General features: G+C 44.7%; 1 protein-coding gene and 1 long non-coding RNA gene across 25 annotated transcripts in view; one reads left to right on the top strand and one right to left on the bottom strand.

Moving 5' to 3' along the window:
• LOC102899165 overlaps nt 1-23277 on the bottom strand; it is a 337155-nt gene that overhangs the window by 100503 nt on the left and 213375 nt on the right. For 4 of the 14 annotated variants that reach the window (XM_019824033.3, XM_045051829.1, XM_019823988.3 and 1 more), the window contains 2 exons: nt 12749-12853; nt 12139-12369 (listed from right to left, as the gene is read on the bottom strand). The exons of 8 other annotated variants lie outside the window; for them this stretch is intronic. In XM_019824033.3, coding sequence (XP_019679592.2) covers nt 12263-12369; nt 12749-12853 — 212 coding nt within the window. In that variant the 3' untranslated portion in view covers nt 12139-12262. Of the gene's footprint in view, nt 1-12138; nt 12370-12748; nt 12854-23277 lie in introns of those variants that run through there. 2 more of the 14 variants (XM_019823997.3, XR_002740317.2) reach the window with 1 other exon arrangement.
• LOC111559434 overlaps nt 1-23277 on the top strand; it is a 464969-nt gene that overhangs the window by 236736 nt on the left and 204956 nt on the right. The window lies entirely within an intron of this gene.

The raw sequence follows: 23277 nt of genomic DNA, 5'->3' as shown, positions 1-23277 counted from the left end.
AAGAAGCCAGAACTCTAAGTAAAATTGAGACCATGAATTTCCTAGGTTTTTACTCCCACATTTTCTGGTCCGGGCTCAAGGGCAATATGAATCCTGAAACAGCATGTGGTTACAGGGAGAAAGAACCCCAAGAAGAGCCCCTGCTGCTAGTCCAAGGAATGTAAGTGGGACCCTAAGGAACAGAGAGAGTGGTGGCAATCTATGTCTTTTCTTTTGTTTTTTCTTCCCCCTTCTCCTCCGGCCCGTGGGCAACCTTCAGACCTGTCAGCTGTAGTCCTGGTCAGTGGCAACAGCAGCAGAGTTTAGGCAGGCTCCCCAACCTTCTCTCTGACCAGAGGAACTACGTTTGAAGAGTTGGGGGTGGGTAACTGTGCATTTTTTCTTTTTCTCTATCCACTTGTCGGCTTGGGGGCAGACCCAGGTGTGGGAAGTACGTGGTACAAGGGGGTGGGGGAAAGCCTTTGCTTTCTAGTAAAAGGAGCAGGAAGTGGCCCTTAAGGGCCAGGGAGTGGGGGCTTGTGGAATGCTCAGGTGATCTCACGGTTGGTGAGTTCGAGCCTTGTGTTGGGCTCCACGCTGACGCTCAGAGTCTTGAGCCTCTGCTTCAGATTCTGTGTCTCCTTCTCTCTTTCTGCCCTTATCCGACTTATGCTCTCTCAAAAATGAATAAACTTTTTAAAATCTTAAAAAAAAAGAGCTGGGGCGCCTGGGTGGCGCAGTCGGTAAGCGCCCGACTTCAGCCAGGTCACGATCTCGCGGTCCGTGAGTTCGAGCCCCGCGTCGGGCTCTGGGCTGCTGGCTCAGAGCCTGGAGCCTGTTTCCGACTCTGTGTCTCCCTCTCTCTCTGCCCCTCCCCCGTTCATGCTCTGTCTCTCTCTGTCCCAAAAATAAAATAAACGTTGAAAAAAAAAAAAAAAAGAGCCAAGGAGTGTCCAATGGAAATAATATATTTTATCTAGCTCACTTTATCCAAAATATTATCATTGCAACGTGTAATCAATATGAAAAAATATTAACGAAATATTTTACTTTTTTTCTGAGGGGAACATTCAGTCTTCAAAATCTCCTTGTTGCACATGGCTACGAAGCGCCCAAAAGGTGGCTAGTCCAAACTGCAATATGCTGTAAACGTGAAACACACAGCAGACTTCAAAATATTTTCTTAAAGTCAATTTCACCTTATTTTTTTAAATTTCTTTAATGTTACTCCTAAAAAATGTAAAATTCTATTTTCACATTCTATTCTTGTGAGACAGCATTGCTCTAGATGCTAGATTTTCACTGTAAGACCTCAACAAAAAGAAGGGTTGATAGAGGCTGGGGTCCTCAGGGACAGTTTCACGTAGGATGAAGGCCCTTGGGAGTCAGTACAGGGAGCAGGCCAGGGGTGTGTTTTCCCAGAGGAGGGGGTAGGGCTCCTGGCAGGTGTGGGGAAAACCAGGGGAGGAGCGGGGAGGCCTCCAAAGAGTATCTACTAAAACCTGCTTCTGAAAAGCTCAGAGGCTGGCTGAAGTCTCCTGAGCCTGGGAGGTCCCCCCACGGGACAGGTGGCCAATGCCAGAGGCATCCTTCTATCTGCAATGCTCACAGGTGATCATCCGCTAAGTCATGTTTGTACATTAGCATCACACAGAGGCTCCCGAGATAAAATCTCTTGCTGTTCCAGGAGCATTGGTGGGGGGGGGGGGGGGCTAGCATCCACGTTTTCTCACTAGGAAAATATGTCCTTTTGGCTGAAAGGAGGAAGAGCTGTTTCAGGTGACTGCCTTTTTCCCCCTCAATTATGCTGTATTGAGTGTTGAAAAATAATAACTCTGGCTTCCATTTACTAAAGATTTACAATGTGCCAGTGTGGAAAGAGAAGCTCAGAGAGGTAAAAAAAAAAAAAAAAAAAAAAAAAAAAAAATATATATATATATATATATATGTATATATATATGTATATATATGTATATATGTGTGTGTGTGTGTGTGTGTGTGTATAAGTATATATATATGTGTATATATATACGTATCTTCATTGTCAAACGGCTTGGAAGTGGGGGAGGCAATTTGGAAATCCACTGCTGTCTGCCTCTTCAACAGCCACGCTGTTCTCCACGCTAGTGGGGCTGCAGTCAATTCGGCAACGGGATGGTTTCTCAGCTGCTTCGGTCTTGAACGTCCATCCCGAGCCTAAACAGTCAAGCAGAAATCAGAGCAGCTCCTTTTCCCAGCCTGCTGGAAGGAAGCGCCTGCGCAGAGTTGCCCTTCTCCGTGCGTTTCACACGGGAGGGGGAGCTTCCAGTGCAAACGGTTATTTCCCAAAGCTGAGGCCCCGCAAGGCCATCTGCGCCATTGCCCTGCCTTCAGGCGACGGAGTCTTGCTCTGTTTATTGCTAAGGAAGCTGTTTCTGCACAGGGCAAAGGTCTCATCGTGCCAGGTGTCCCTGTTCAGGAGCCCTCGGAGGCTTTACGCTGAAGCTTGTGTGCTCTGTTCCCACAATCTGAGCACATGCCTAGCCTCGAGGGCCCTGGGAATCTGGAAGAAAGCCGTCCTCTTCCTGAGCTTTGCACAGTGCAAGGCACAGAGCCAGTGCTTGGCCAGAGCAGGTTAACTGGACCAGATGCTAGTCTCCTGGCCATCTGCCCCTACCTGTGCTACCTTCAATATACATTAAACTGTCCCAGCTTCTTAAATTAGGTCTCCTGGATATGAAGTAATGGAGGAGGCTAGGAGGGTCGATTTGGAAGGCTACACCCACGGGGAGTCTATCTAGGGAAGCAAGAGAAGCATTATGAATAAATGGTGAGGCATAGCCTGGAATCATTGAAGCCAAGGAAATTCAAGTGTGGGAACAGCCTCCACAGGGTGAGGGTGTTCCAGGAAGGCTTCCCGGAAGGACGCACACTGTGAATTCCCTAACCAGGTGTTTTTCAAACTGTGAGTCATGACCCCAGGGTCAAAAAAAAAAAACCCCAAAAACAAAAAAAAAAACACCACCTCACTTTGGTTGAGTCGTGACCAGATTGTTTTTTTTTTTTTTTTAAATGAAATACAATCAGATCAAATGGAAAACAGCAGAGTTTGTAACTGGCTCAGAGCCTATAATGTATCTCTTTGTGGTCTGAAAATGTTTGAAACTGCCCTATCCTTTTACTTCTAAGAGGTTTCTCTACTGTGATTCTAAATCCACCAGCCCCTGTTAAAGGTGATTGTCTGGGGATGGAGACATGGTACGACTTTCCTGTCTTGAAAGAAATCACCCTTCATTCTTCCTGTTGTGTCTGTTCCTGCCGGGCAGTGTGTCATCGATGGAGACAAGAGCTAAAATATATATATATATATATATATATGGATATATATATATATATATATATATATATATATAACTAGCTCAGGACTAGGCAGTGTATACACATGATCCACATTTAATCCTTATGTCATATCCTTCAAGCCTCATAATAACCCTACAAGGCAGGGTTCATCCTTTCCATTGGACTGATGAGAAAACTGAGGGTCAGGACGGAGATATTACTAGTCAATTTCCAGGAAGTGACTGAGCTGGGATTTGAACCCACTCTCTTCTGACTCCGATGCTAGTGTAAAGTGATCTATATTGCTATAAATAGTTTTATTTCTAACTTGGAATTTTGATTATGGAATTATATATTGCAACTAACCAGAGCATATGCTGTGAAGCTGCATTTGTGCCCTTCACCGTGAATCCTTGAATTTGTGCCAGTTTTCCCCCTGATTTTTGCCTAACATAAAATTTACCATTTTATACATTTTTAAGTACAAAGTTCAGTGGTATTCAATACATTCACAATATTGTGCTGCTATCACCACCACCCATCTCTAGAACTCTGTTCGTTTCGTGAAACTGAATCTCTCTGTGCTCACTGAACAATAACACTCTGTCTCCCCTTCAACCCCAGGCCTTTGCGACCACCTTTCTGCTTTCTTGGTTCTATGATTTTGATGACTCTAAGTACCGCTTCGAAGTGGAATCACACAGTATTTGTCTTTTGGTGAATAATATATTTCGTTTAGAATAATGTCCCCCAAGTTGTCTCCACGTTGTAACCTGTGTCAGAATTTCGTTCGTCCTTAGGACTAAATGACATTCAGTTGTAGAGATAAACCACGTTTTGTTTATCTACTCCTCTGTCAGTGGACAGTGGCTTGATTCCATATTTTAGCTCTTATGAATAATGCTGCTGTGAACATTGGTGTACAAATACGCCTTCAAAACTCTGCTTTCAATTCTTTTGGGTATATAACCAGAAGTAGAATTGGGGGATCATATGGTGGGCCACTTTTGATTTTTTGAGGCAATGCTGTACTGTTTTCCACAGTGGCTGCATTTACATCCCCACCAACAGGACACCAGGGTTCCAACTCCTCTTTGTCCTCAGCAGCACATTATTTTCTGATTTTTGGGGAGGCGGCCTTCCTGATGGCTGCGAGGTGGCATCTCCCTGGAGTTTCAGTTTGCATTTCTCTAACGATTAGTGATATTGAACATCTGTTCATGTACGTGTGGGCCATTTGTAGCTCTTTGGAGCAGCGTGTATTCAAGTCCTTTGCCCATTTTTGAATCATTTTTGTTGTTGAGTTTTAGGAGTTCTCTATACATTTTGCATATTAATCTTTTACCAAATATGTGATTTGCCAGTATTTCTCCTATTCCGTGGATTGCGTTTTTATTCTGTTGACCGTGTCTTTGGATGGGCACAATTATCTAATTTTCACTAAGTCAAATTTGTCCATCTTTTTGGCTGTTCCTTCGGTGTCCTATCCGAGGAATCATTGCCAAATCCAATGTTGTGAAGATCTTTGCCTTGTGTTTTCTTCTAAGAGTTTGTAGTTTCAGCTCTTCCATTTGGGGCTTTGATCCATTTTGAGTTAATACTTGTATTTGGTCTTATGTAAGGGTGCAATTTCCTTCTCTTGCATGTAGCTGTCCAGTTTTCCTAGCACCATTCATTCTAAAGACTGTTCTTTCCCCCACTGAATGGTCTTGGCACCCTTATCAAAACCATGCATAAAGTTTTTAAGCTAAGTTTGTAATGGAGCAGGATAGATTTGTAAATATCATTAGTGTTGCCCACTAAGACTGAATCGCCTTTCCTTTTCTACTTTTGAAGGCTTATAAATCCCCGTGTTATTATTTTTTTCAGGAGGCAGGAGCTATACATTTCCTAGTTTGCGATCTAAGGTATTGTTTCCTCATCTCAGTTCCACCTCTCGGGTCCGTCCTGCCTGTCTTCCCCTTTGCTGTCTATCAGCACTGGCCAGTGTCAGCACCCATCTCTTGTCAACCTACCTGTAATAGCTTCCTAATGGATCTGTTCAATCTAGTACTCTTCTGATCTTTTTGAAATGCAAATCCCATCAATCTGCTTATGATATTTCACTGGCTTCTTCTTGTTCTTTTTGGCACAGAAAGACCGCATTTGTTAGAGCGGGTACGTGTTGCTGTGGTCTGACCTCCCTCTCTTCTCCAGCTTCATTCTGTACCATGCCGTTTGCTCCTATAATCAAGCAGGCCCCCTCTTGATGTCCTCTGACATGCCTTCTTCCTTCCTGCCACAGGGCCTTTGCCCTGTTCCTTCTGCTTGCATCACTGTGCAAACCACAAATTCTTTGGTTAACGTCTGTATCCTTGACTGGGCTATGAGCTCTAGAAGGGCAAGAATTGTGTGTGTCTGTCTTTTGCCCCCGGAGCCTAATACAATGTTCAGCTCATAAAGCAGACAGTAGGACATTCAATATCCAACTTTGTTGACCTCTTTAGAAGCAGGTGTGATAAAAGCTCCAGGTGCTCATGTTTGGCCATTAGCCTCAACTCGGAGGGAGGTTCGCAAGGGCAAGGCTCTGGGGGATGAAAGAGTCAGGTTTAGCAGAAAGAAGGGCCTTCTGAGAATGAATGTTGATGTCTCAGAGCCCTGGTATTTATGGTCTCTCCTTTATTTGGTTTGGACACAAGACATTCTTCCATCTCCTTTGGGTACTGTCATTTCCTTGTTTAGGAGTTTAGTGAAATCTGCACCTAATATGCTACAAACAGTTGGGGAGGAGAGGGGCGTCTGGTTTACAGCACCGAGGGAAATGTTAACTGTGCACAGCCTAGTGTAGCCACAGGATTTACTCTGTATATAAATCTAGGATGGATTTGCCTGGGCCTCTGTTAGCCTAGTCCCAAATTTAAGCTGTCTCCCCGCCTATGTATTTCCCAAGGGATCTAAGGATAAGAAGTAGAAAAAAAAAGAGCCAAGACTTCTTCATGAGCACACACATGTTTTCTAGGCAAGCCTCTTATCTAAGCACCCACGGGCGCATGCTGAGGGGACACTATTAATAACAATGGTGTTAGCAATAATAATTATAGCCCTTGCTGAACTTTGGTTATGTGCTAAGTCCTTTGCCTGCATTATCTTATTTAACATTCCCAACCACTCTAGGTAGTGCTTTCACTCAGGAGTAAACTAAAACATAGAGAAATCAAGCTCTTTCCTCCAGACCACACATGAGGCAACAGGTGGTAAAGGGATTTGAAACTAGGCAGCTCTTTCATTCTCATTGTTCTTGGCCACTGTTTTATCTGCCCTCTTCAGTCTTTCTTTTTTATTATATGATAGACACTGGCATTCAAAGGATGGTAAGTTATGGACGGTCCCGTCCCTAGAGAAAGTCATCGTCCACTCAGGGACATACCAACCTCATCCCCTCCTTGATGACACCGAGCACTTACTATAAACCAGTTCTGAGCTAAGCCCTGTTGTACCTGTAATATCAAAGCCTCAAAACCATCCCCAGGTAGGTGCTATAATCACACCCTTTTTACAGAGAAGGAAATGAAGATCTAAGGCAAAGTCGGTTGCCCAAGGCCCCACAGCTATGGAGTGATAGACTGGGCTCGGGCTTCAGGTTTATTTGAGTTGGTCAGATATCTGGACCTTTCACTACAATACCGGATCACAGACACATGGAGATTGCACAGAGGAACCTCCAATGCTTTTTGAACGCACTGGACAGGGCAGGATGTGGAACAGCCAGAGAAGGCTTCCTGAGGAATACTAGATCCAGGGAATTATAAATGTAGGTTTTCTGGGTAACTTTGCCCTTTGCCTTCTTGCTTCCATGCACTCCACAGTTGTAAGTGGGAGTGGAGGGAAATGAAAGCCAATGGGTAGGCTTCCTAGAGGACTTATATATATTCAGCATATAGAACGTTCTGATAATTTTCCCAGCCTAAGAACAGAATGGGCTTTGGGGAAGGTAGTGAGTTCCCCACCCTTCGAGGTAGGAAGGAGGCCAAAGACACTTGAGGAGAGATTCAGTTACCCGGGTGGCAATCAGGTTAGATCAGCAGCACTCAGTTGTGCGTAAGAATTGGTGGGTGATTTGATTGAACTTCGCTTCCTGGACTTTGCCCCTAGACGTCTAGTTCGGTGGGTCAGGACAGGATGCCCAGAATCTGCATTCTTAACAAGCTCCCCAGATGATGTTGAAGGAGCTGGCCACTGTGAAGTCACACTGCCACAAGCAGCAGTAACCTTTTAAATCCTCTCTAACACTGAGGTTCTTCAAAGCAGTGTTTTTCACAAACCATTCAGGCTATAAAAGGGGTTAACCGACTTCTTCTTTTCAAAGCCAGGTAGTGAAGAATTTAGGCTTACAGTCTCTGTCACTACTCAAATTGCCATTGTAGTGTGAAAGCAGTCATAGAGAATATGTAAATGAATGAGGTTGGCTGTATTCCAATAAAATTTTACTTATAAAAATAGCCAGTAGACCAGATTTGACCCAAAGCTATAGTCTGCTGACTCCTGGCCTACAAAAATTGGTGCCATATAAAAATGAGTTTCAAAAAAGCTACAAAACATATCTCTTCATGAGTAATTATGGCGCATAGTAGCACGTTAAAGACCCCGAGAAGACCCGAGAAGTAAAGAGATCTGTTTAATCTTGGTCTACCCAAAATTTCTTAAATTCATGTACCGCAGAACTTTCTAATTATGTGGTTTATTCCCATCCACTTAGAACTGAAGTTCCACAGAACCATTTGGGAACCATTAATTCGTATCTTACAAGTGGGCAGCATATATAACCCTTTGCATAAACTATCTTCTGAGAAGGCAGGAAGGAAACTTCCCTGAAATACTGGTCTCACTCAGGTCACTAGTGCTTACACTTAACTCATTTGACGTGGTGTCCTTGGCTCAGGTTGCTCTACCCAGATTGAAATGACAACACTCCCAAAGTAAATGCATTTGTCACGTCCCTTCCCCCAGAGATTGTTTTAAATGCGAATATTGGAACAGAAGACCCGGAGATATTTGGAAGGGGTCACAGAAAAGACATCTCAGGAAGAAAAGTGGGTAGGAGGGTGGACATTCATTAATAAGACTTATTAAATGTGTGCCGTACCCCTGCACTTTATCTAGATCAGTGGTTCTTCTTCTTCTTCTTCTTCTTTTTTAATGTTTATTTATTTTGGAGAGAGGGAGACAGAGTGCAAGCAGAGTAGAGGCAGAGAGAGGGAGACACAGAATCCGGAGCAGGCTCCAGACTTTGAGTTGTCAGCACAGAGCCCAGAGTGGGGCTACAACTCATGAACCGCGAGATCATGACCTGAAGTCACTGCTCAACGGACTGAGCCACCCAGGCGCTGCTAAATCTGTGGTTCTTAACCAGGGGCAGTTTTGCCTCTCTAGGGACATCTGGCAATGTCTGGAGACGTTTCTGATTGTCATGACTGAGGGTGAGGGATACAGTATTGGCATCTAGTAGGGGGCCAGGGGGCCAGTGTGGCTGCTGAACATGCCCCACTGCACAGGGCAGCCTCACTGCCTTGGCCAACAGAGGATTTTCCTGCTGCAGACATCAATAATGCCACTATCGAGAAACCTCGATCTAGATTATCTAATTTCTTCCGTACAACAACCTTGTGAGGTAGGTGGTATTGTTTGTACTTTAAGGAAATGAGGAAACCAAGGCAAAGAGAAATGTAAGTCTTTTCTTCTGAGTTCCCCACAGTTAGTCGATGGTGTGAGCACACACCCTGAAAAGCTCATATTCAACCACGTGTGGCGAAAACAACTTTCCCTTCCTTGGCCATTAATAGTTCATGACTGTGAGGGCCTTACCACGGCTCCTTCTCACCCCCTTTTGTCACCCCACCCCCTTTCATTTGCTGCTTCTGATGCATTAGGTATGCAGCATTCACCTTGGTCCACCCCCAAAAATTATACCTCCGATGACCACTAAAACCATCCTTATTTAACGTTTGAATTGCATCTGGTGCCAGCCTGACCGTTATATGTTCAGTTAGGTTTGTAACACCAGTCAAATGATTTGAACCTATCGGTCGTAGTTTCACCATCTGCAAATGGGAATCGTAACAGTGTGTGCCCTTCCTGTCTTGATTCAGTTCAACTCAAACAGAAGCTACGGGCCCAGGATTATGCATGGCAAGTTGGGGACTCTAAAGAATGCAAACCTCCCAGGGAGAGTATGCTGAGGTGATGGGTTCTTTAAGGAGGAGGCACATTCCTTGTTTTTTGTAAGCCTGTCCAGCTCCAGTTTTTTCCAGCAGCCTACAGAATGCTGCCGAGTGTGAGAACGGGCCTCAGAGGGTCTGGACATCATCACCAAAGGGCAGTCGTTACCCTGATATTTGGCCTGGGGATAAGTGGGACTGGAAGTGCCTGCGTGGCCGCACATCGCACAGTGGAAAGTTAAAAGTTTACGGGCAGAGCTCTTTCCAACAGAGCAACCCTGACAGATGTGACTGGGACTCGTGAGGAGACAGCGTGGGGCTTGCCTCGGATCCTGGAACTCTGAGTCGGTTAGGAGCTGTGAGGCCCTGATGCTTGATTTTGATCACTGCTAAAGTGAGCAGTGAGTTTCAGACCGTCCACGAATAAGGAGGCTGTTGGTGAGAAGATGGCACCAGATGCAATGAGAAGTTGATACCCTGTGGGTTACCACTGAGCACTGAAACCCATACTCAGAAAACAAAAGCAATGGCATGGCGTGAATACCGCGGATGGCATATCATGGCGACCAGATTTGGGTGTGGCAAAGAGTCATGAACACTGGCCGCCAAGACTGGCCTTCCCCTTAGTCTCTGTCATCTTCTCCTTCAAGAGATGTCTGCTCTTTTGCTCTCTCGCCACCTATACTGACTCTGGTTGTTCAATGAGTTCATAGTGAGAGAAGATACTCCTAGAAGTAGAAATGACAAGAGTCCCCAGTCTCCCGAAACAGACTTTTCAGGACCTCGAATCCTACGCTGGGCTTTTGGTGTTCACAAATGCCAGGAATGGAATCATTTAAAAAAAAAACGCATGCCCCATAAATGGCCACTTCCTCTGTTCCCACCCATTAACAAAATAAATATTGTGATGTCAGCGTGTGGTTGCAAGGTATCAGACTGGGGGATGAATAGGGAACATTAGGGCACATGCCCCAGGGGATTTATGGGGGCTGACTGGCACGTATGCACGAACGGAGTGAGGTTGTTGAATTATTTCATGGCAAGAGATATGTCATGTTATGGACATTTGTGATGAGTCACACTTCACTTGACTGTCGTACTAAATCACATTCCTTTTTGCTTTTGTTAAGTCCTGTCTTTATAGAGTTTCTAGAAGGGCATCAGAAGACATTATGGGAAGACATAAAATTGGGAACAGGTAAAAGCGGAGGTTCTGTCTTGGCTTTGCCACTTATTTTCTAGGTGATGGTGGACCAATCATTTATTTAGCTTTTCTAGACCTTAGCTTTTCTTGACAATTCAGTAATGAAATATTACCTTTCTGATGGGATTCTTGTGAGAAATCAAGGACATAATGAACGTTAAGTGCCTAGAATGCACTCGGCACTCAAAAATGCTGTTATTTTCAGTCGAACAGACATGAAATGATATTGAGCTCCTGTGAAATCTCTCTATTAGAGATACCTGGCCACGCCCCAAAAAGAAGGAACACTCTTCATTGTGATACTTGGTAATGCGTAGCCAACATAATTGATGATAATTTCAACTTGTCAGTTCTTTCTTAGATGGCCCTCTGACCATTCAGAGGGGGAAGATACAGAGCAAAGAAAGAAAGCTGGAGTCCCATTATAAATAGACTTACAAAAACCCAGATTTGATGATAGAGAAATTAGTGTTGAAAGAATTCTTGCGGGCACAGGGTTGACAGTCCTTTATGGGTGCAGTTGATCTGTTTCACGTTATCGTTTCTAGGTTTCTTCAACCCGGTGACTCAAACTGGGCTGCCCTCTTAGCCTGGGAAATCCCTACAGCGGAAACTGGGGGGAAAGAGGCCCTTTGTGATATTCTCAAAATGAATCACCAGTGATTGCAGCCAATTCAATCTTGGATTCGTTCAACTATGTTACCTTGAAAAGTGGAAGCACCCTTGCCTTTCCCTTTTCCTTCCTTTGTTCGCCAGCCAGCCACAAGTCTCTGGGTCCACCACACCCCTCACCTCTTACACAAAGACCTTCAGCTTGGAAGTTGCAGCAGCCCCCCTGGGGAGGAGCCCGCGGAAGCCTCCCCACTCCATTCCCACCCTCCGGGCTTTTCTGGCAGGTGCCGGTTGACCAAGTTTTCCCTTGGTGCAGTGTTAGTGTTTTGCGTTTCCTCTCTTTCAGTAACTCATGATTACTAAGGTAATAAGAATTGTTCTGTGGAGTTAGCAAACGCCCGGGTGGGTAAACCTTGTGCTCACGGTGAAGAGACTCTGAGAGTCCTTGGTTAAGAAAGCTCTTTGCAGAAGCGTAACTAGGCTTTCATGCTGCCTAGAAAACCCAGGAAGAAGGTTGAAGCAAACAAAGGCATCTGGTGGGATTTTATTAGGATGGGCTCCTACAGCGGTCTGTCTGGACTACTTGGGGACATGTCGGGGGGGGGAAGAAGAGCTGTGATGTTCTGGCCTATCATTGTGCCTTCCCTCTGTTCCAGGGGGCAGACAAAATAGCGCTTTGAGGAGGGCAAAGCTGGCGCTGGACAGAATTTTTTTTTTTAATAAATTAAAAAAAAATTTTTTTAACGTTTATTTATTTTTGACACAGAGAGACAGCATGAACAGGGGAGGGTCAGAGAAAGAGGGAGACACAGAATCTGAAACAGGCTCCAGGCTCTGAGCTGTCAGCACAGAGCCCGACGCGGGGCTCAAACCCACAGACTGTGAGATCATGACCTGAGCCGGAGTCGGTCGCTCAACCGACTGAGCCACCCAGGCGCCCCTGCCACAGAATTTTTTAGTTCAGTCCTCTTTGACCCGATTCAGCCAAAGAACTCCTGAGCCCCAGCTCTGGATGGTGTAGAGCTGCCTTAGGTTCCATTCCGGCCCTCCTGGGGCTGCCTCCTAGGAAGAGAGATAGACACAGAGACAGGATGTTATGACATACCTGCCTTTTCCAAATGCCAGCCTGGTGCTCAAAAACATTGAATAAACATACCTCACCTCCACAAATTTTGCCATAAAACCATACCTAACAAGCAGGTTGTCACTTGCTCACTACTTTTCCTTAAACCTCCTTTCTGTTTCTCTCTCTCTCTCTCTCTCTCTCTCTCTCTCTCTCTCTCTCTCTTTTTTTTCCTCTTTACTTAGCCTCACCCTCATCATACACAGTGTGAAATTGTGGGTCTGATGTATTAGTTACATTGTTACAAATGCACATTAAAATAAATGCATAAGCAAGTAAACGTGTCCCTCCATGTACTACATAGGCACCGTGCCTCACCTATTCCCAGCAGCGGGGGGAGACCACCCATGGGGAATCGTTGCCATATGCTGCGTGCTGCATGTAGGAACATGACAGAGATCTTCCAGAGGCGACGCCATGAAGCTGGGGAGGAAGGGGGTAGAGTGAGGTCAGAGGACTTCCCTGAAGATTCTGAACTGAGATTCAAATCATAAATGGGAGTTTGCTAGGGAGTCCTGGGGAAAGAGTGCTCTCGACAGAAGGAGCAAACAGTGCTAAGTTTGAAGTATTAGAGAAAGCAGCGAGGGAAGGAGTAAGATATTCATTGTCCATTTATTCATTTGTTCATGAGTGCCTCCTTCCAAGCCACATACGGCATCTGTTTATTTGTTAGTTCTGTACATCATCGGTTCTGGGAGGATATACCAGGAAGTGTGATGCATGGTGTTGCTCACGAGTTGCTTGTAATCTACTTATATAGGTCACACACACACACACACACACACACGCACACACACACACACACTCACAGGTATCCAGAGACAAACATCCAAAGAGAGCATATGATTAAGGACCAAAATAGTAGCACTGATAAGTTCTGTACTGAGTTCAGAGGAGAAATCTGCAGATAGCACTGGCTGAGGAAGGCGTCCGGAAAGTGAGGGACTTTGAAGAAGGGGGTAGAACCGGGAGAGTGGAGGAAACTGTTCTGGCAAGAGAAATAGGTCAGGAGGAACAGCTGCAGTGACAGGAACGCATTTAACTTGTCTTCACTCTCTGGCTTCTAGACCAACGGTTGGCACCGGCCCCTAATCCAGGTTCTTAACCCAGTGCCTGAAGGAATGTTCGGGGGTCTGTGACTCTCTGGGCGTTGCATGCAAATGTTGGTGTGAATTCATACGTGCGTTTTTCTGAGCAAATTATTTCTGGTTTTCATCAGATGCTCCAGAGAGCACCTCAACATTGCTTTGGAGCTTCAGCAAGTCTATTCTGATGTGCCTTTATCATCTCCGGTGATCCCTGTTGTTGTTTCTTTAAAACTTGCGCTTTTTTTTTTTTTTGCATTATAACAAGTATTCAGTTTTCATAAACTTGAAGGGCAACAAAACTTCTCAAAGTTATGGGATTCATGTGCCCCAGCGAGGTCAGACTGTGAGGCCCACCCAAGCTCTTAACCACCACAGTATCCTCCTTTGTTCAGTCTGGATTCACACGGTCAACCTCACCTCCACTGTTCACGCTTTTACTATCCTCAGCTTGTGAAACAACACTGAGTAGTTGGCCCTGGTCACTGACCTTGACGTGAGTGTTAATTTTCTCCTTTTGACACCTGATTTTACTACTCATCGTACTCTACTTAGAAGAGCCGGTCCTTTGGGAACTCTGGTAACGAAGCATGCTTTAAATACCTTCCATACATCCCATTTTTTTTAACATGATATTTCAGTACGATAGCTACACGGGAGCCCCACAAACAGCAGTGTCACCATTTTACAATCAATAGTCATATGAACCTGTTTGCAAAGGCACTGCGTACAGTTTTCTAAATTAACTATTGTTCTCTTTCTTCTTACTGCTCAAAAGTAGGGAGAAGCTTATAACCAAGTCCCGCGTTCCCATCTCCTAACTTCTTTTATAAACTCATGGCCAATTATTTCTCCTCTTAGCCCCACTACTCACTCTTCCCACCTGGATTACTTTGAAGCAAATAAATCCCACATATATAATTTCACCCTTAAGTATCTCAGCATCGTACAGGATTTAAAGTAGGCTTCGTTATAAATAGCACAGGCCGCTTGCCAGGTCATGGAAAAGTCTTGTGCTATATACAACCGCGTGTGAAAGAATTTTATTTAACCAGGGTCCTCGTTGCTTCTCTGAACATTCCTGTTTGGTAATTTCTATAGGTTAAAAGTCTTTGTGATAATGAAGTCTGTCACACTTTTGAGGATCACTCTTGCTGTGAGGTGTAGTTTTAGTTAAATCAATTTAAGGGCAATTATGTGTGTATAGTCAATTCTGCTATAAAATCTGTTTTGAGAACGTGGATTTGTTCCAACTCCACGGATACGTTAAGGAACGATTCGGACATAACTGAATTGCATGTGTGCTTATGCATGATTTCATCCCCCAGGAAAGAGTAGGCGAGGGCGGAAAACTGCCACTTGCTGAACTGGACTGGGGTGAAATACATTTCCCCGCCCCCTCCCCCCCAGACATCAGCATCCACCTCAGGCCACCCTGGGTGTTATGAGCCACACTATGTGCGTCTGGTGCTACAACTGTCTGTCCCATTGTACACAACGCTGCTTCCACCCACTGCGCAGTAGCCCACAGGCCGCAACCCTTCCAACGCCCATTTCCAGAGGCAAACGCCAGGTCTTTTTCAAGGCGAAGTGCAATATTTACTGCAGTATTTATGCATGTCTTTGGGTTTTTGTTTTTAAGTTTATTTATTTATTTATTTTGAGAGAGACAGAGACAGCATGACTGGGGGAGGGGGGAAGAGACTGAGACAGAGAATCCCTAGTTGGCTCTGCCCTGTCAGAGGGAAGCCCCAGGTGGGGCTCGAACTCCAGAAACTGCAAGATCGTGACCTGAGCCGAAACCAAGAGTCAGATGCTGAGCCACTGAGCCACCCGATGCCGCGGTATTTATGCATTTCTTAACCATTTCTTAACAATTTCTTTATGCTGTGTGACTGTTTTTATGAGATAGCTAGGCTTTTTTTCCTTTAATGAGGCCTGGACAAATTTTCGAGTGTTGTGTCCCTAACCTAGGGTTTCTCAATCTCGGTGCTTTCGTATACTGGCCTGGGTGATTCTGTGCTGTGGGAAGTGTTCTGTGCCCTGCAGGATGTTTACCAACATCCCTGGCCTTTCCCTACCCGCTTCTCTTTACCACTGCCCACCAGTGTGACAACTAAAACTGTTTCCAGACATTGTAATTTTCCCCTAAGGAGAGGGGTAAAATTGTATGGGATTTTGAGATTTTGTGAGTGATAGAGAAGCGCTGCTATAACCCCATGTCCCATGAGCCCTGTGGTATTTTTCAGATTACTTGCATAGCATGATAATTTTTAGGAACGTATATATGTCCCATCATAGCAGAAGTGACAGTCCATATGAAATGAGTGTTTGAACATGAATGCTTATGCAGATCGTATTCATAGGGCACTGTTGAATTCCCTTTACTTCACATGGAGTTCAAAATGTAAATTTCTTTTTTTTTAAATTTTTTTTTTAACGTTTATTTATTTTTGAGACAGAGAGACAGAGAATGAACGGGGGAGGGTCAGAGAGAGGGAGACACAGAACCCGAAACAGACTCCAGGCTCCGAGCGGTCAGCACAGAGCCCGACGCGGGGCTCGAACTCACGGACCGCGAGATCATGACCTGAGCCAAGGTCGGCCACTTAACTGACTGAGCCACCCAGGTGCCCCTCAAAATGTAAATTTCTTAGATGAAGAGAACCACTGACTTCTAAAAACGTCTTTGCTTTCAAAGTACGTAGACCTTCAACCATACAGAATCATACAACCAAAAAAATGTTAACAACAACAGCTATTATTTTTGGATATTCCTTAAGAACCAAGCACTGTGGTATGAGCATTTTATTTATATTTAACCTTCACAAGATCTCCTTCCAGGAGCCACTGTCTGTCACCCCCGTTTACCAGGAGAGAGCTCTCTGAAGGAAAACTGAGTCCCTGATGAATCTGGAGATTGGCCTGGGGCCGGCCATATAACATGGGGACAGTGTCTCTAACTCCCAAGTCTGCATCGTCATGCCTCTGGAGCCTCCTTAGTTAAGGGCATCAGCAACTATTTACTGAGCACCTCCTCCTTTTACCAAAGCCGTGACTGTGGCATTGGTAACATAGCAAGTAGCTGAAAAGCCAAAATGCTCAAATGAATTATTTCATATTAACTATACTGAAGCCCTATGCTAACATTAAAAATAAGGTTGTAGAAAAAGAATTGTTTGGGAAACCTTCATGCTTTATTTACCCAGCAGCATGTGTATCTATTTCTCCTAAGAAACACAGAGAAGGTAGCACTGCAGATCAGGAAGCACCATTATCATCTTCGCGTGCTAGGATTACTGATGATTTCTGGCCTCATCATTTTGCTTAACCATATTTGTGAAATCTTCAGATGAACATGTATATTATGTATAATATGTAATATTTAAAGAAACATGCTTTTCAAGAGAAAAGTGAAGCCTGAAATAGCACAAGAGATAATAAAAGGGAACTAGACACTTAATGAGTTCAAGTTGGATTAAATTCTAGAATATAGAAAGGGTTTGCAGATGTGATTACAAAACCACTGTCAGCAGTCTTAGAGAAATCAGAGACTGGGAGCAAGGCCAGGGAATTGGAGACAGGAATATGTTATTCCAGTTTTCAAAAATGAGAAAAATGTGGGTTCTAAAAGCTAGAAGGCAATGGATATAGCATTCGGAACTCCATTATTAAACACACCCTTCGCGCACGTTTGGGAAAGAGAGCTCAGCCACAGGCAGCCAGGAGCTTGCAGCGGTCCAGGTCGTGCTGGCCTCACTTTACTTCCTCTTTCAAGACTTGCTTTTTGGTAGACCAGTAAAAAATTGCAGACAGTGGTGCATTTCAATTCCAGCACGAGTATTTCCTACACAGGTGTGGGCTCCTCGTGGAAAGTGTGGACTCCATGATAATTTGATGAGTTAGATTCACAGCTAACTGAATGAGGCGTATTAATCACCGGTGGCTACACATTGTCTGAGCAAGGAAGCTACCGTGCTGATAAGCCTCTACACGCACAGCCTTGTCCCTGGGTGCCATTGGCTTAGAAAGGCTGTCATATTCTGGAAGGCACACAGTGTATGAATAGCAGACTCGTGAAATGTGCTTTTACCTATTATTTCATATTGCCTTCCTAGAAAATAAGTAGGGATTGAAATGAGGGCTTTAATTGCAGGCCGCAGGTCTTTGTCTCCTGCCTTAGGTTGATCAGTGATTCATTCGCAAGGAAGCGCAGAACTAGTCACATCGGAAGAAGACATACAGCTGGGGGTTTGGACCCCCTGTACACACCACTCCTTCCTTTCCTCTGATTGTAGGAGTGAGCTCTCCCACTGACAGGGCTGGGGCAGAGGACCAGAGACACATGGGCAGGAGTAGAAACCACGCTCCAGGCCTCTTTTTCCAAAAATATATTTGCTGAGGTCACCATGAATGAAGTTCAGCCCTTTCTGTACTTTCCGTGGACTTTTTGCCTGAATAACAAAGCGGACTTTGGCCCATTTATTTCATTCGTGCTTTCGGTTGCAAATAAATCTTTGGCCAAAAAAACAAACAAACAAAAAACCCTTCTGGCTCGGAAAATAAAGAATGTATCACTTTGTTAAACTTTCCTCAACAAATGGAAGCTGGAAGGAGAAAAGAAAGAGGAAAGAAGGGATGAGCAGGGAAGAAAAAAAAAAAAAAGAAAGGAGGGAGGGGAGGAGAAAAGGGGGAAAAAGCAGAAGGAAAGACGGAAAGGAGAGAGCAGAACAAAGAGTGAGAAAGGAAATTTCTTCTTCGTGTGAGATAATCAAATTAGTTTTTAAGGCAGCAGCGGGAAAGAAAGGGGTCGCAATTTCCCCAGCTGTTTGGTCTGGGATGCAGTGTAAACAAAGGCCCCTCCTCCCCGGTCAGGTCCCCAGGAGGCTGTGACTCTCAAGGGGGCCTGAGTGCCTGCTTGGCCAAACCCAGGGGCACTTTCAGAGCTGCCCCTGTTTGCTGAGTCGGCAGGAGTCCTAGAGCGGAGGTGGGTGGGATTTGACCCCTTCTCCTCTTCATTCTTTTGAAAGCCAATAGCAGAGTATGCCAGCGAAGGGAGATATCCTGGAACACTCGAGGTCAGCTCTGATTAGGAAATTGGGGCACAGTTCACAGATCCTTCCTGACTGCGGCGTTGAGTTTATAGTGAGGTTGTTTTTTTTTTGTTTTTTTTTTTTGTTTTTTTTTTGTTTTTTTGCTGGTGATAGGAAATGTGCACGATGAGGATTTGGCCAGGCATAGAAGTGAGAACTCGTGGTCTGCTGGGCTTAACTTTATTTTCTTCTTCATCAAGAATACATCCTGGTACATTTGCATCAACGGAATGTTCTGCAGTCATTAGAAAGGATGATATGGACTGCAGAGCAAGAGAACTTAGCGGAAAAAGATGCCCGCGGTGTATATCTGTTACGGAAGCACAAGTGTAATACGACAGGGTTAACTTTGATTTTCTCTGGGTGGTAGGATTGCAGGTGATTTCTAAATTTCATGGTTTTCTGCATTGTCTGTTTTTATACTAATAATTATAGCTAATGTGTATGGAGGTTTGCCCATGTGGGTGCCATTTCCTGTGGGTATGATGCCAAGAATTTCCTAGCAATCACTTCACTGGCTCCTTTGCAAAGAGACCAGTGAAGTATGTACTATTATCATCTTCATTTTACTGATGAGGCAACATAGGCCCCTTTAAGGTTATGCAGCCAGAATGCACCAGAAGACTGCCCTCCAGTCCACACCAAAGCCCATTTAGCACCACCTGACCATACTTGTTTAATGAAATCAATACAACTTTTTCAATGAAAACATATCTTGACAGTTGGTTAAATCCAATTTTGAACAAATGCAGCTATTTTTTTGAGAGAGAGAGAAGAGAGAGAATGCGAGCAGGGAAGGGGCAGAGGAAGGGAAAGACAATCTCAAGCAGCCTCCACACTCCACACCGAGCCTGACGTAGGGCTTGATCCCATGACCCTGGGATCATGACCTGAGCCTATACCAAGGGAGAGACACTCAACTTACTAAACCACCCAGGTGTCCCCAAAATGCAGCTATTTAAAATGAATTGGTAGACAAATAATTAAGGTTGATGCAAAACGTTCCTGCTATTCCTTTATGTGAGAGCACAGACACACAGGCCTCATTCCATTGCCTGTGCCTCTATGTAACCCTAGAAAACATAAGTGTCTGTTCTGATATTTTAACTGCTACTCTTTCAGTGTGGGCATGAGGGTAATTTCATACTCTTTTCTTTTTTTAAAAAAAAATTTTTTTTTTCAACGTTTTTTATTTATTTTTGGGACAGAGAGAGACAGAGCATGAACGGGGGAGGGGCAGAGAGAGAGGGAGACACAGAATCGGAAACAGGCTCCAGGCTCCGAGCCATCAGCCCAGAGCCTGACGCGGGGCTCGAGCTCACGGACCGCGAGATCGTGACCTGGCTGAAGTCGGACGCTTAACCGACTGCGCCACCCAGGCGCCCCTTCATACTCTTTTCTTGATAGTGTTTTCGAAATTTCTGTAGAAAAAGGGTAGCAATCTCTCCCTCTGCCTTCCTGACACCCAGTGCACCTGCCTGAACACCCTTTTGTGAGCTTTTTGAGTAATAGCTTCTCATCCATCCCCTTTTCTCTCCCCTGGGAACTGCCACTCCATGAGCTTCAGCCTTCTTTGGCCAGAATCTGAGCTGGTGCCTTAGAGACGAGGAACAGAATCCAGAACATCCAAAAGAGTTGGCAGAACACTGCAGTAGAAGCCTGCCTCCCAAGTTTCACATCTCTGTTTTGTTTGCACCTCGGGGCAGCCCACAGAGGCCAAAGCCAGGCTTATCAAAAGGGGATTGTTAGAAAGGCTCTTGAATCCCAGGGCTCAGGGTACAGGACCTGGCCATTGGACAGTTGAAATTTAAAAATCATGTCAAGATTTCTGCAAGGGTTTCCATGAGAAGCAGCTGGAAAATGTCTCTTGGGGCACCTGGGTGGCTCAGTCGGTTAAGCGTCCGACTTCAGCTCAGGTCATGATCTCATGGTTCGTGGGTTTGAGGCCTGCATCAGACTCAGTGCTGACAGCTCAGAGCCTGGAGCCTGCTTTGGATTCTGTGTCTCCCTCTCTCTCTCTGCCCCTCCCCTGCTCACATCCTATTTCCCTGTCTCTCAACAATGAATAAATGTTAAAAAAAAAAAAATTAAAAGAAAAAGCTTTCTAAAAAAGAAGCAGCTGGAAACGTCTCTTGAACCCGAAAGACTGGCTGTGTATTAGTCAAAGAGGCTCAATGCAAGCCAGGTGCCTAGCCCTTACACCTGCTGTGCACTTTGCCTGAAATTCCATTGTTCATAGCAGAACAATTTATTAGGCGCCTACTGTATACAAGATACCGTTTCAGGTGCTTCGGAGGCAGAAGACAACAAAACTGACCCATTCCCTGTCTCCGTGATGCTTGACGTTCTAGCCCTTCTACCTTCTTGGCTGCTTCGAGATCACCTGCTCATATGTTAAGACACAGAGTTTTAGGCCCACCCTGGAGACTTCCATGATCATGTGGGGGGAAGGGGGTTAGGCACACTTTTCCCAGATTCCAATGTATTTTATTGGCACCTGTTTTCTATTATATAATTTATGATAGATGTGTTTATTTGTGTGTAATGTAATTATTTGTTTGTGTCTTTTTCTCAAAGACCATGAGCTTGAGATACCTGGGTTCAAATCCAGTTTCCACCACTCAACTAGCTGTGTGACCCTAAGCTGTGTAACTAGGCTCTTGCAAACAGAAATGGGGGCAGGAGTCAGGTGCACTGCCTTTACTCCTAGGCCTTTGATCTTTGGGCATGCTCCCCTTTGCACTCCCTCCCCCCTCCTCCCCTTCACTCCAACCCCCACTAGCTCCAACCCCCACTACTACTCAGATTCAAATATGGAGAATCTAATTTGACTTCAAATTCAACCTTCTAAGATATGGCGGAACAACAACAGGGAAGGAACTTTGGTTCCTCAATGATCCTGTTGGGGAACAGACTGCCATCCTAGACACTTTGTCTCGGGACTGTTAGATGGCACAGAAATCTCTCTATTCTTTCAACGACTGTATTTTAGAGGTTTCTTGGTTACCACAACCAAGCCCTTGCCTTCGCTAATATGGGGGAATATTTTGGTTTCTCAAGTAATCTCTGAACACATGGCGATCACGTTTTTTTACCACTGAAATTGTGACAGTTTGTGAGAGTGAAGGAGGTGCTATTAAGAAGGATTCGGAATAATGAGAGCAAAATAGTCTACCTGTTTTTAAGCAACTTCCAACCTCTTCTAAGATGTAATATTTACTTGTGTTTTTTTTTTTTATTTCATTACTAGGATGGGGAGGAAGGATGGAGACTGGCAATATTATTAGTAGCATCTGACCAAGGGGAGGGGGGGGTTATTGGCTAGAAAGTTGCTGGTCTTTGTCTAGAGAGCGCAGACGGAATTGCCATCCCCAGGGGATACAGATATGGCAATTAGCAGCCATGCAGATCCATATCCTTTGGAATCTTAGGTGAGCCTAAAGGGGTTTCTAACATGTCTGGGAATATTTGATGACTTTAAGGAGCCAAGAATATCTTCATTTGCATTTGAGTGGAGAGGAACCTATAGGTGCATCTTAAAATTCACACAGAGATGGGTAGGAGGAAATGGATATGAGGATGCCCACGGTGCAGTCTCACGTTCTGGAACTGAAGCCTCTAGAACCCTTTCCAGACAACCTTTGAGACATACCAACCCCAGAGTGTTGCATCAGGGGCTAATTGGCAAAGTGCTGTGTTCAGCTTGAAAGAAGGGCATTGTCCCTACAGGCTGGAACTTGACTAACTGAAAAATGGCAGGAAATTCAGAAAGCCCAGTGCCCACTGGGAACTGCAGAGCTGGCAGACTGGTGAAAATCAGAGCTCAGTTCTGCACCTGTTTCTCCCTACATGATTTCACATATGCCCATGGAAACATGCATTACTTGTTCAATGCAACGGGTTTTCTTTTTTAGGATGATAAACATACCACCAGAAAATCAGGCCATCAGGTTGATACACAAAGAAAATGTGCCCTTGAAATGATTCCCATCACTTAAAATTAGCAGAATGGTTTTCAAGACCTTTTCATGAGGACTAAACCTTTATCCACGCCATTTTCCTTCCATTGCAAACTCATTTACTGAGCATATTAGGATTATCATCAAACTAAAACCTGCATGCCTCAATTGGACCCCCAATCCATTACGTCCTGTTCTGTTTTGTTTTGCCCTGTCTTCCCTGACTATTGTTGCATCACTATAGGAGGCGATGTAGTGTGAGACAGGCTTACATCTGGCTAGTTAAATTTCAAGCGGGCTGGTAGCCGCAGAAAAGGTTATTTACAAGGCCACATTATAAAGGTTACAAAGCAGTTAGCTGGAGAGAGAGGAAATGTTAGCATTCAGATGCAAAAAAAACTTTAAAACCATAATCTGCCAAATAAAACTGTTTCCTTGGAGCTGAGTAAATATTCTCCCAGGGATGGACCTGAGGAATCAGACAGCTGCATCTATTTATGGTTTCCCCTGTGTCTCCTTCTCTCTGAGTCAAATCAGCTCTACGGAAAGCAGTGACAGTTCCTTTATAAAACCTCCCTCTTCCCAGCAAGAGACAGAGGCAGTGCATGAGTGAAACAGAGAGCCAGCTGCCATTGAAATGTTCCGACCATCTGCTTCTTCCTTATTTTTCCCTACTCTGTACACATTTAAATGTTTTTCCTGATTCATCT

The sequence above is a fragment of the Felis catus genome, chromosome A2 (genome assembly GCF_018350175.1).
Source record: "Felis catus isolate Fca126 chromosome A2, F.catus_Fca126_mat1.0, whole genome shotgun sequence".
NCBI lineage: Eukaryota > Metazoa > Chordata > Mammalia > Carnivora > Felidae > Felis > Felis catus.
Note: the sequence above shows the minus strand (reverse complement) of the source record. Positions and strands in the feature narration are given on the sequence as shown.